We start from the raw sequence: 12,060 nt of genomic DNA, 5'->3' as shown, positions 1-12,060 counted from the left end.
AGGAGACACAGACAACAGAGGAGAATACAAAAGAATAGAGAGGTAGAGCATGGGTTTAGCTGCAAGCATTCCAGCTGATTGGTCAATTCTCGTGGCTTCTATCTGACATCGTCTATGAATTATTCATTATCACATTCACATCTCTATTCAGTTGCTAATGAAGTTGTGCTTCTTTTAGTGATATAACATCTTGATGATCTATTGGTCTATTTATCAGATTGTTTCTTTGTGCCTTATTCTCTGTCTAGACTCAATAAATGTCAAGAAGTGACGTGTGGCGGTGACTTCCTTTTTAAATCAATTTACATGATAAATGTATTCTCATTTCAAATCAGCCCCGGGGTGAGCTCATTAATCCCTCATTTGGATTGGATAGCGTACAGTAACTGGCCACAGTCCATCTTAAACTCCACAGTGACTGGGGGTATTTTTCTCCACATGAATAGTCCCCCCCACACCCCACCCTGCTGCAGTTAGATTGATAACCAAACGAAAAAAGGTTCCAGGCCACATGTAGCCCTGGCCTCAGCTTCTGTCATTCAACTGTGGTGTGAACCTGCAGCGACTGGGAGGCATGAGGCTTTTCAGCGACTGTCAAGGCTTGTTTCCATGACACTTCACAGCCCCGTCACCCCGACGATGCAGCTTATCAAACAGGCCAAGATAAGCTGACATCAGTGCTACATGTGGCCTGACACGACGCAGGGAAACAAACGCACCACCATTATATATAAATTCATGTGCTCATGGTTTAGGAATGTGCTCTGGCCACGTTTGTTTGACCTTAATAGTCAGGTTATAACCACCACCATGTGCTGCTGAACATCAGCTGGGACCAGAGAGGTTCTTTTGTTGGTATGGTTGACATTATGGTTTACATGTTCTTGACTTCTGTTGTTTGGTTGTATACATGGGGTGCTACATACCATATATGTCGTGCTACTGATCTGCAGCAACTATGTTCGGACTAAACACCATTTTACAGCTTTGGTGCAATCTTACTAGCTATGTTTTTAATTTTTGGGGTTTGGGACTTCAGTCAATAATGAAATTAATTATAAGCTGCAGCCCTAAAACTTTAAATCTCCCGAAGCTCATCTTCTATCCCCTAAAGTTTCCCTGAGAAGTAGAGTCTTTTCTGAAAGGCTCTGCACACTCTGCCTAACTAGAGTTATGCTCACTTTGAAGTACTTTGAAGTCCGACCAAGTACCGATTCCCGTTAAATCAAACACTGCTGATTCTGGTACCGGAGAGCACATCTGGGTGAGAGACTAACAGACTATAGGAAAAAGAGAGAGAGTGAATCCGTCTGTACACCACCATCCCTGCAACTTAAGTCATTATAAATATATTTCTCACTTTTATTGTAGTTTCAATTTTTTTTGTATGTGTCTCTGTTTTTAAGGTGTGACCAGTCTGTGGAACACGGCATTTCACTACCATCTATGTGTATGGAAGTGACAGTTAATCAGATTCTGACGTCTGCAGCCAGTGCCAAAGAGGTTGAAGCCTCCATGAACGACGCAACATAAATATAATCTTATTGGATTAAGTTATTAGAGATAATTGGGCTTTTTCTTCAGCATTAAGCATTTTTACTAAAGTTTGCTGGTTAATGAACTTTAAAGTCCCCACGAACAAGCTATTTACCACACTACAACAGTCTTTTTAGTGTGTTCAGCACCTGAGTATGGGAATAAATAGAACATGAACTGCTTGCTATTTATAGGGAAATATAACAGCATGGACTATACAAGCATTGTAGTAGTGATGACGACAACAACATAACAGATATGCAAGTGTTGAGGCGAATTCATCGTTTTGGCATCCAACACTCGTGATCCGCTATGGCTGGAAATTAGTGAACGACTGCTGGAATCATCACATTATGCAACCTTTCTTATTCATTTTAAAAGAACTTGGACTTGACTTCCATCTTGCTACAGAAAGAACAACTATTTCACAATTGTCAGCTGAACTAAGCAGGAATATGTAATTGACTGTTGATGGTAACTGACCATAAAAAGTTTTTTGTTTTTTTGGAAATTAACAGACAACACAAGTCAGTTCTGTTGAACTTAGGTCACTCACGTCGACTGACGAGATTACTCCAAAACCCAGTAGGTTTTGAACAGCCAGTAGAGAAGTAACTTAGGCCGTCTGCCATTCAGCCAAAACCGTATGGCACACTAACACACTGCCACAACTGTCCTGCATGAGTCAGCTCCAAGCAGCTGAGGCCACAACTCACTCTCGCACACGCACACACACACACACGCACACCTGTTACTTCCCTCAAACACACCAATCCATGTCCCCTCTGGACATACATGTCTCCCTTTGAAAAGCAGCAGGGAAACAACTACAACATCCTGGTGAAAAACAAGTAAGTGTGTCTCTACTCTGCTCTGCTGCCATCAGTGGTTTGGCCATGTTCACTTTCAATACTGCTGCAGTTTGAGGACAGATGTACTCCCAAACACATAAAGGCTAAAAAGTCAGCTAATGACTCAGATTTTAATAAGTACAGGGAAGATGAGGAGGAGAAATGAGGGAGATGAAAAGTCAGTGGTTTCCACTCAGGGGGCATGGAGATCTCTGAAACAAACAAAGCTATTGTTAACTGCAGTTTGGCCTACAGAGAGATTCCAACAGCTGGATTCGATTAGAGGCTTTCTGAAAGGGGGCAGGCCCCATCCACACTGCACGTCTCACTTCTTAAGTTAGATTATGGATTTGAAAAAAAATAACAACACAAGCTCACACGTTTCCACAAAGCTGCTCTGACATCTCGATTTCCTCGCTCTCAGCACCGAGCAGAGGTGACAAAAACCTGCTGAGCTGCTTTGGCCGTGTCCATCAGATTCCCGCTTTTTGCCTCATCAGCAACCTCTGGGCGTTTTTTTTTTTTTTAAAGTGGTCGCATTCCTGAGGGGAGGACAATTCAACATTGAGTAAGACAAACAGCTTAACGTGATTATTCGGCCGGGCATTCACAACAAACGCTGTCCTGACTAACCAAGGCCACTTCTGGACCCTGGGTGGCAACAGCGTGACAACCTGGGTCTTGGCAAGTGTGAGGCTGTCAAAGACAAAGACCATGTCAGAGGAGATTTACAGTCTTGGAGGAGAAGGCAGGAGAGGATGAACAGGAAACAATACACCTTGATCTCCAGTGTTTTCATTTGATCTCAGTATTGATCAGCACTGATCAGCTTCCCTCTGTCTCCACACACACACACACTCTGCATGGGGTCAGTCTTGCCCTTTAAAAAGGCAGGAAACACCATGTTCACTGGGAGGCAAAGGCTCCATCCATGTTACACAACAGCCACACATGGAGGACATTGCCTCACGCTGGAACATCTGATCCCATGTTGAGGAGGCGCACGCTCGCTCCTGGGTGTCAGATGTGTGCACCCAGGTGGTGTCCCCCATTGGTTTGACATGTGTCACAGAAGTCTGCGGGTAGTTGGGCATGGTGTTGTGTGACATTACACGGGGATTAGTTGTCATTTCCCCGCAGACACAGGTGCAACGTGCCGCTGGGACACACGGTGCGCAACAATTACCACTGTGGCACCCGCACAAACCCCATCACCGCCGGCGCTGGGGGAGAATCCGCCCCGCACACTGTGGAGGTTGCGGGAATGCGCCATTTCCCAAAAGCTGTGCACGTCCACGAATGCGCCAGAAAAAAAGGCTGAGTGAACCCGGTGGCTTTAAGAAGCCGGTGATGTTCAGTGTGTGGTGAGACTGATGTCTCACAGGTCCTGGGAGACATTTAAGAACCAGTGCTGCTGTCCATCACGTTCCAAAGCCACGTTAGCTCGGATGGGTCAGCTGCGCTACCCCCCCCTGCGCTCCAGACTCCTGAGCGGAGCCTGAACTCGTCACTTCTCCGACTTCATCACATTCAGAGCGGCTCTTACCTCATGGCGGGTCCGTCGTCAGGTCGAGGGGTGTCGCAGACGGCGGGTATCGACACTTGGTTTGTAGTTCTCGCTAAAGTTCGCCCGCTCGGTTCGCGACCAGATGAATGAGAGTCCGACCGGGCTGAGAGGAGGTGTCACAGTTCGCAGGCTATCCGGTGGAAGTCAAGGAAAAAAAGAAAAGAAAACACAGAGACGGTCGAATCCTACATGTTCTGGGGCCTCGCCGGCTCCGCGGGGGGGCGAAGAGTCACTGAGGAGAAAGCGGACTAACGCGGCGTGTCTCCGGCTCTTGAGAAGCACTTGTGTCGGGGCTGTGCTGCCGCTCTGTGCCGCTCGGGTACCGCTCTGCTGCCGCTCTGTGCCGCTCCGCCGCCGCTCTGTGCCGCTCCACGTGATGCGTTCACGGCCGCACTGTAGACTCCCCACTTCGAAGCTCCTGCTGTCACAATATGCACTCATGCTAAATTGTATCAATGCCACACTGAGGGAAAAAAATAAACACTTGTGGCTAAATTAGCCTGTTGCACATCGAAGGGAATCGTGGTTGTATATAAGTGTATTATATATACGTGTTTGTGTGTGTGTGTGTGTGTGTGTGTTCTTTTTATAAATATTGCACTCTATCTCTATGTATGTATATGCATGTATGTTTATCTATCTATCTATCTGTCTGTCTGTCTTTCTGTCTTTATGTCTGTCTGTCTGTCTAAAATCAAAAACGACAGATTAATGCATTAATGCAGCATCATTTAAATGCAATGGCAAGACAGGATAAGACAAACATATGTGATAGTTTTAAAAAAAAGCTATTGGGTAAAAGTAAGTTTTGAGCTCCTGACAGTGCAGACCCTGTCACCTTTAGTCTTCAGTCTTGGACGATATCTAAACATGTTTACAAAAACAATGTTTACGAAATAAAGTGACGGAAAGATTATTACTAGTTGGTCATGATGTTATTATTAATAGATTGAGCTACGTGATTCAGGAACATAAGAGAACTGTCTTTGGTGCACCGCTTAATGTTATATTTCATTGTAGTTTAGCATATAGATTATAGCCTAAAAACACATTACTTCATGGTGTCAGGATTAATTTAGGCCTATAATACAGAAGCAGTATTAGTTTTTTTCCTGCTTCTGCTGCCCATTAATTTGATTTATATCTGTAGACTTGAGTATAGCATATAGGGAGCTCCTCTGGTGCGTCTCTTGTGTTTGCCGGTTTCAACGGTTGATAATTTCCAACGGGACCTGAAGGCAGCATTTGACGCAACTTGTGGGACGGAGCACGTACAGGTTGCCCCTGACAACTGAGTTGGATCCCTTGCTGTGTGTTTGTGTCTGTGATGTTGAGCTGGGACCAAAGCAGCCTGCAAATATTACAACGATCCAAGCAGCATATTGAATTTACTGTATCTGCTCATGCTGCACAATAGCTTCAGAAATAATATATGAATTAAATTCTAACTAGACATCAGCTCCATATAAACTCTAGGATCTAGGATCCCGTCAGTAATCAGTGGTGATCATGTCACTGTGCATGAGACACCGGCAAAAACAAACAAGATAATTAAAAGTCTCTTATTCACATGACCACTAAGAATATGGCCTGTGGTTGGACATGTTTGGACAAAGACAGCTTCAACCACATTACCATATAGACAAAGCAAATCAGTCAGCAACTATATACCAATGATACATACAAATATGATTCATAGCTAATTGTTTGCATTTGTTGCTGAACATTTTTACGTCTATTTTCAGTGACTGCATCTGTGATATGACATTTTGAATAAAAGGCCAGAGCTGCCGTGGCTCAGAAACGCAGGAATTAAAAAACATCCAACTCTGAGAAGCTGAAGAAAAGTTGAAACTGGAGGGAGTGCAGGCAGGAGCAGGAGAGGGCTGGACGACGGGCCAAGTCAGGCAGTGTGGTTAGTAACTGTCAGCCAGGAACACAGCAGACAGAAGGCAAAGTCCACACAAATGTGTGTGTGGCACATAACTAGATGAACTGTGTCATAGTTTCTGCCAAATCAATTGTCCAAAGATGTTGCTAAGCTGCTGTCACAATTGCAAATGAGTAAATAATCTTTGATGACGCACGGTTAAAAAAAAATAATAATCCTGACTGTGTGAATATGTTACATCTCTGCCAAGTTATCGTTTCTATGATCAGATAAGAAAAACTGTCTCTATTTGTATCATCTTCACTGGAGTGCAATGCACACGTCACCATGAGAATGTTGATTAGGAGAGTGACTTGAACAGCACAAATCCATCCGGTCTGACCTTGTAAATAAGAACCAGCTCAAGGCAAAGCCCTGGCCGGCCTTGTTCGGCCCTCTGTTTGAAATGAGGCCTCAGACTGTATCCGACAGTGATGCACAACAACCCAATAACTCTTGAATGCAGTGAGTTGCCTGTGTGTTGTTGTTTTGCAGACCCAATGCCTCCAATGGCTTTGAGGGATGAATATAGTATCAGAACTGAATTGAACGAAATGTGTGGGTGTGCTGACTATCACACTGACTCCATTTCCGCGTGTGATTTGGTTCTGAAATAGATACAAGTCATGAACTCGTGTGACTGAGCTGCAGTTGACTCAGCTGATGATGAACGAGCCACGAGCACGCCACCCACTCCTTACCGGCTCTGTTATTGTTACATCTAACACACTCAGCCATTAAATGTCATTAAATCTGAGGGGAGGGGAGCTCGCTCTGCTGCCACTCTCGCTCTAGGACACTGTCAGGACAAAAAAAAAACAGAAGAGAGGCAGCTAAATGTGACATGAACCCTCTCAAGTCAGCTCCATACAGTCTTCTGAGTTCATCACATATCAATACAACACCCATACCTTGTCTTCCATCTGGTGGACAAACCATGAAATAACATGTTTAGCCTTTAACCAGCCAGAGAGCTAAAATGTAGTAGCCTGTGTACAGTTTAACAGAATAATGTCCTTATAAACCAATTTAAGCCTCTTCACTTTTATATATACTTCACAGCAAACATATCAGGGACGTATGTGAGACATTTTTCCATATTATATGTATTTGGCAGCTTTGATTATAAGCAGGTAAGCAAATTTAATTTAATACAACAACTTTGAAGCACCAGTTGGCCCTGGTCAGAGGATCCAGGTTACCTTCCCTTTGGATGGGGCAGGTCAGCAATGTAAGCAGGGGCCTCACCATTCAGTGCTCGATATATTGTATCGCAGATTAGGATCTGACACGTGTGGTTAGTTTATCAAAACCCAACAATACAGTATCAACACAGTCAGCACATCGAATTAGCCCCACCTCTACCAGCTAAAACAATGCTCACATTTTAATGTAATAAATATGAAGCATATTGTTAATTGGTTAAAATAAGTCAAATGTACACACTTACCTAACCTCATTTTTACATTGTTGTATTGCTGTGATAATGATCTGAATACTTCCTCCACGTAAAAGGACCTCATGGCATCTTCTGGTTTGACAATAAATGTCTACATCCAGGGACGGTGCAACAGGGTAGACAAAAGAGGCAATTGTCTGGTGCCCCAAGCTGAAAGGCTGCCAAGAGAATGGCTGATTTTGCTGGTCCACAGCAAATACAATTTTGTAAGAACCCCCTTAAATTCTTCTATGTAGTGACTTCAAGAGAACAGACGAGTCACTGAGAGGCTGAGGTCAGGCCTAAAAGTTTGAATGAAGTGCTAATCAAAAAAATCACTGAAATACTGAAAAATGCCTATCAACTTTTTCAAACTCATAGATTAAAGCAATCACAGTGATCTAAAGGTGCTCATATAAACTATAACCCCGCCTGTATCCTATGTGACCTACTTCCTGCCAAATTAACATGATCAAAAATAAACGATAAATAACAAAAAAATCTAAATAATACACCCCAAATACAAACCCATTACACCTTGTATCATAACAAATATAATAATAATAAAATTATTCTTTGACTATTCATGGCTCCTACAGCCTATGTACAGGAGACTCCAACAACCACATAGTTGGAAACTCCTAAATGAGTCCACATGCCGTTAGCTTTCTGCTTTCTGTCTAAATTTGTGTGTATGGTGACATGGGGGTGCTCGGTTTTGTGCAATGTAAGGGCCCACAAGGTCCCTTTTGCCTGGAGCTCCCAAAGGCCATTCAAGTGCTCCTTCCTGCAACCCACAAGAACTGGAACGATTGGAAAATATTAAATCTGTCGCGGCAACATATCTATTATGAAACACGTGCAGGGTAGAAGTGACAGTCCTGCAGCCTGTTGGGAAAAGGCCCACGTTCGTCTTCAGTCAGATATAAGGGTGAACACTAGAGGGCGACATGCAGTAATACTCAAAAATATGCAGCACAGGAAACTGTGTGGAAAAGTTTCAAAACAAAACTGCATTTACTAATAATCGACATCAACAAAAAAACCCCAAAAAGTTAAGTCTACCTATTAAACTGAAATTTGATAATTTAGTTTGCTCCTCTTTTGTTGCAGTCCATATTTCACTTTCTTGCTGACATGACAAACATATACAAAAGCGAGTTATATAACAAGGTTTGACTCAGTGGTTCGTTTTGCTGATAATAAAACGAACTTACTTCGTTTCTCATTGACGTGCATTAGTTTGACAAGGTGACCCGGACGTTATTTCTCCCATCGCTGCCTCGGCTCTGATTGGCTGTGGGGGCGCTGCTGCTGATGTGGTGTTCACGGCTCAGAAACTGTTCGGCTGATTCCAACCTGTGATTCAAACTCTTTTCTCACTACAACAGGAACTCGCGAAACGCAGTAAAATGCCTTATTTCCAGACTTGGGAGGAGTTCGCCCGCGCAGCAGAAAAACTGTACCTGACAGATCCCATGAAGGTGAAAACACGTCATTTTATAACCCCGGTAGCGGTGCTAGCTGGGGAGCTCGTTAGCCTGCTAGCTCGTTAGCGACGTGTCCGTGCTAACCGCTGTTCTGATTTACTTTTTAAACTTTGAGTTGTCTGATTAACTTGGTGGTGTCGTGTCTACAGGTCCGAGTGGTTCTCAAGTACAGACACTGCGACGGCAACCTCTGCATTAAAGTGACCGACAACTCCGTGGTAAGGAAACACACTTTTTATATTTAATAGTCATCGATCAATGTCACAAAATGTTGGTGTAAAGTAGTTGTGGTTACTTTTCCATTTGTGAAATGTTAAACCATCCACTTGGACATATTACAGAAGATACTTCATAAACTATCTATTGCAGTTCCTGTGGGTATGAGTTCAATTTAATTATGGTGTGTGAAATATGAATTATGATGGCAGTTAACACTTTACAGTGACTTGTAACATGGTCACATCCATAAGGAAATGTTAACTATGTGTGTTGTATCTGAGGATAATCCACTCAAACAGCAAGCACTAGTGTTATGTTGACCTATTTGTCCTGACTAATTGTATCAACACTCCTTCCCACAATGCACCAGTGCACTCATCTGATGACATGCTCATAGCTTTGCTAGTTGCAACGTAAATGCAAAAGCATTAGACAAAGCATTGGACAAAAAATAATCAGAATTGGGTTCAGGAGGAAAGGTAAGTGATCACCAAAGTTAGTAGACTTAATTCCTCGGGGAGCTAGGGCTGGGTGATATGGGAAAAATCTTATCGCGAAATTTGTTTTCATATCAGTCGATATTGATATATATCACGATACAAATCTAATCAGCACCACTGCACTGAGGAGTATCACTATGTAGGTCAACAAGCGACTCCGCAACAGTGAAGTTAAAACGCCTCGCTGCGTCATAATCTGCGGGAAGAACTTCTGTCTGCAGGAGTGTGAGTGTTTGTGCTCGGTTCTGTCCCTCTGCACACACAAGCTGATAATCACATGGGAAATTCATCATCTAGTCCTATAATAAATAGTTATTAATCGATGATGTCGGATCATGTGTCCAGATCGTTCCCCTCACTTTAACCCTGATGTCCTGTCTGTGCGTGTCACGTTACGTCTTGTGTTGTGTAGCAGGTTTAAACACGTGTCTCATAAACTCTAGAGCGACTCAAACAAACACAATCAGTCCTGTACGTGTCCTAATAACTTGTGACCAGTCATGGTGTTTATTGTTAAAGTGTAAAGTGAGCGCAGGTCAGAGGAGTGAGGAGGAAGCAGACTCCGACAGAGACTCAGACACAGGACGACCGGACCTTTTAATGAGGGTCTGTCCTGATCCTGAAGCAGCGGTGGTTCTAATTATTCAGCGGTGGAAACCAGCTAAAACAATGTTAGCACGTGTGCTGCTGCTGCTCTGGCTCTGTGCTGTGTGCGTAAACCTAACCTGACGTGGCTGTAACTCTATCCCAGCCCCATGATTGGTGCGGTGCTATTCTCATCATCATTGGCTGTTCGTGTTGTCTGTCAAAACATGGATGGAATGAGTTCTATCGCCGTTGTATCGACCATGTCTTATATTCCTATTGAGGAAAACCAAAATGTTAATGCAGCATCCAAGCACGCTTAAATGATCTAAATATTAGAAATAACACCACTAATCTGAAATGTTAGAACTAAACAGATGAAAATGCCCAGGACATTTTCATCTGGAAGTTATATTCAAACCACTGCATTTGGGGGTCAGTGGTTCTGATGTAACTGCTCAGTATCTGGTGTGTCCACAATAAGCATGGTGAAATGTTGTTAAAGGGCATGAGGACAACTGATAGTTGGACAATCAATTCTGCAGACTCCACAATCCCTCGTGGCTAATTCCATTTGTTGCATTGTGATGCTCAACAAACTTTGAAATGTTGTAGTGTCCTTTTTATGCGACCAGCCCAAGTCTTTCCTGTGCAGTAACCATGGAGTGTGCTCGCTCACACGAATTTTAAGTTTTTTGAGTGCTCAGAAAAAGTCTGACATCTTTTATTTCAACTATTGAAACCTGTTCATGTTTTCTTTCAGTATTAATTTCTATAAAATGTCAGGAAAAAAGTAACATCTGTGTTATGTCTGTTCTATTTAGGGCCCTTGAAAGCCTTGTAGTTACTGATACAATTAAGCTGCTTTCAGACCTGCTGTGAGCTCTGGATCATGTCCTCACTGTCCTCATTCAGTCTATTGTCCATCTCTACAGTGTTTACAGTACAAGACAGACCAGGCCCAAGACGTGAAGAAGATCGAAAAGCTCCACGGAAAACTGATGAGGCTCATGGTGTCCAAGGAGACGCACAGTGGTTCCATGGAGACTGACTAAAGATGCTCTAGGAACACTGACCTTCTCGAGCACCTGGACTGAGTTCAGAGGACACAGTGATTGTTGAGAGCACACTACCATGGGAGTCTGAGAGAGGGGCGATGGTGAAGAGGGACTGTGGCGAGGGTGATTTGGCCACCTACACTCATTTAATGCTGTCAGAGATGTGATGTATATATATACTGTATATATTTTATTCTCTCAGGATTTGTTTATGAGAATACATTCTTAGTCATGAATATCCTGTCATCCTACCTTTCACCGTTAAGCATTTCGATCACATCTTTGATAGTATTAATACTAAGTAGGGAAGGCTGCTGGGGACGTTTAGGAAATCTAAAGATGAGGGAAGGAGTGGGGTTGGGGGTATCTGGGACAAAATGTATGAAGAAAAAATCCCCTGCGGCTGTCTAAGCAGTTATGATTTCTTAGAAGTTTGCCTTTATTGCCTTTTATTTATTTGTAAAGGGGATGAAAAGGACGGACGGTGAGGCCATCACATGTCTCACCTATTTACATCTATGTTGCTATTTTTGTTTTTCCTCATGGACTTGTGCCACATGGATGAAGCAGGACCTTCTGATTTAACTGTGTGGAGAAACCCACGATTTCAAAGCCCACATGCCTCCAAATGCCATTTCTTATACAGAAAATAACTGCGTTACATGTTCAATAAATGTTTATTTACCCCAGTACAGCTGCTATCTCTCCCATATTTGTGTTGTGGTGTGGTGTGTTTTATTTGGTTCAAAGACCAGAAATGTGAAACGTGATAGTGCTCAGAAAAAAACTGAGCAACATTTCTTTTTCAAGTTGCATATTAGATGTAGCTCTACAGAGCCAAAGGCAAAACTGACATGTACCTGCCAACACAAGACAGTTGACTATG

At 43.1% G+C, this 12,060-nt stretch overlaps 1 protein-coding gene across 1 annotated transcript; it reads left to right on the top strand.

The window, feature by feature from the left end:
* Positions 1 to 8,605: 8,605 nt before the first annotated feature.
* srp9 (signal recognition particle 9) lies at positions 8,606 to 11,866 on the top strand. Its single transcript, XM_035144691.1, has 3 exons — positions 8,606 to 8,806; positions 8,962 to 9,030; positions 11,052 to 11,866. Exons 1-3 carry the CDS (start codon positions 8,735 to 8,737, stop codon positions 11,169 to 11,171), a joined length of 261 nt encoding a protein of 86 aa, XP_035000582.1. The 5' UTR covers positions 8,606 to 8,734; the 3' UTR covers positions 11,172 to 11,866.
* Positions 11,867 to 12,060: the final 194 nt, after the last annotated feature.

This window comes from Hippoglossus stenolepis, chromosome 20, assembly GCF_022539355.2.
Source record: "Hippoglossus stenolepis isolate QCI-W04-F060 chromosome 20, HSTE1.2, whole genome shotgun sequence".
Taxonomy (NCBI): Eukaryota; Metazoa; Chordata; class Actinopteri; order Pleuronectiformes; family Pleuronectidae; genus Hippoglossus; species Hippoglossus stenolepis.
This window is presented reverse-complemented; position numbering and strand designations above follow the sequence as displayed.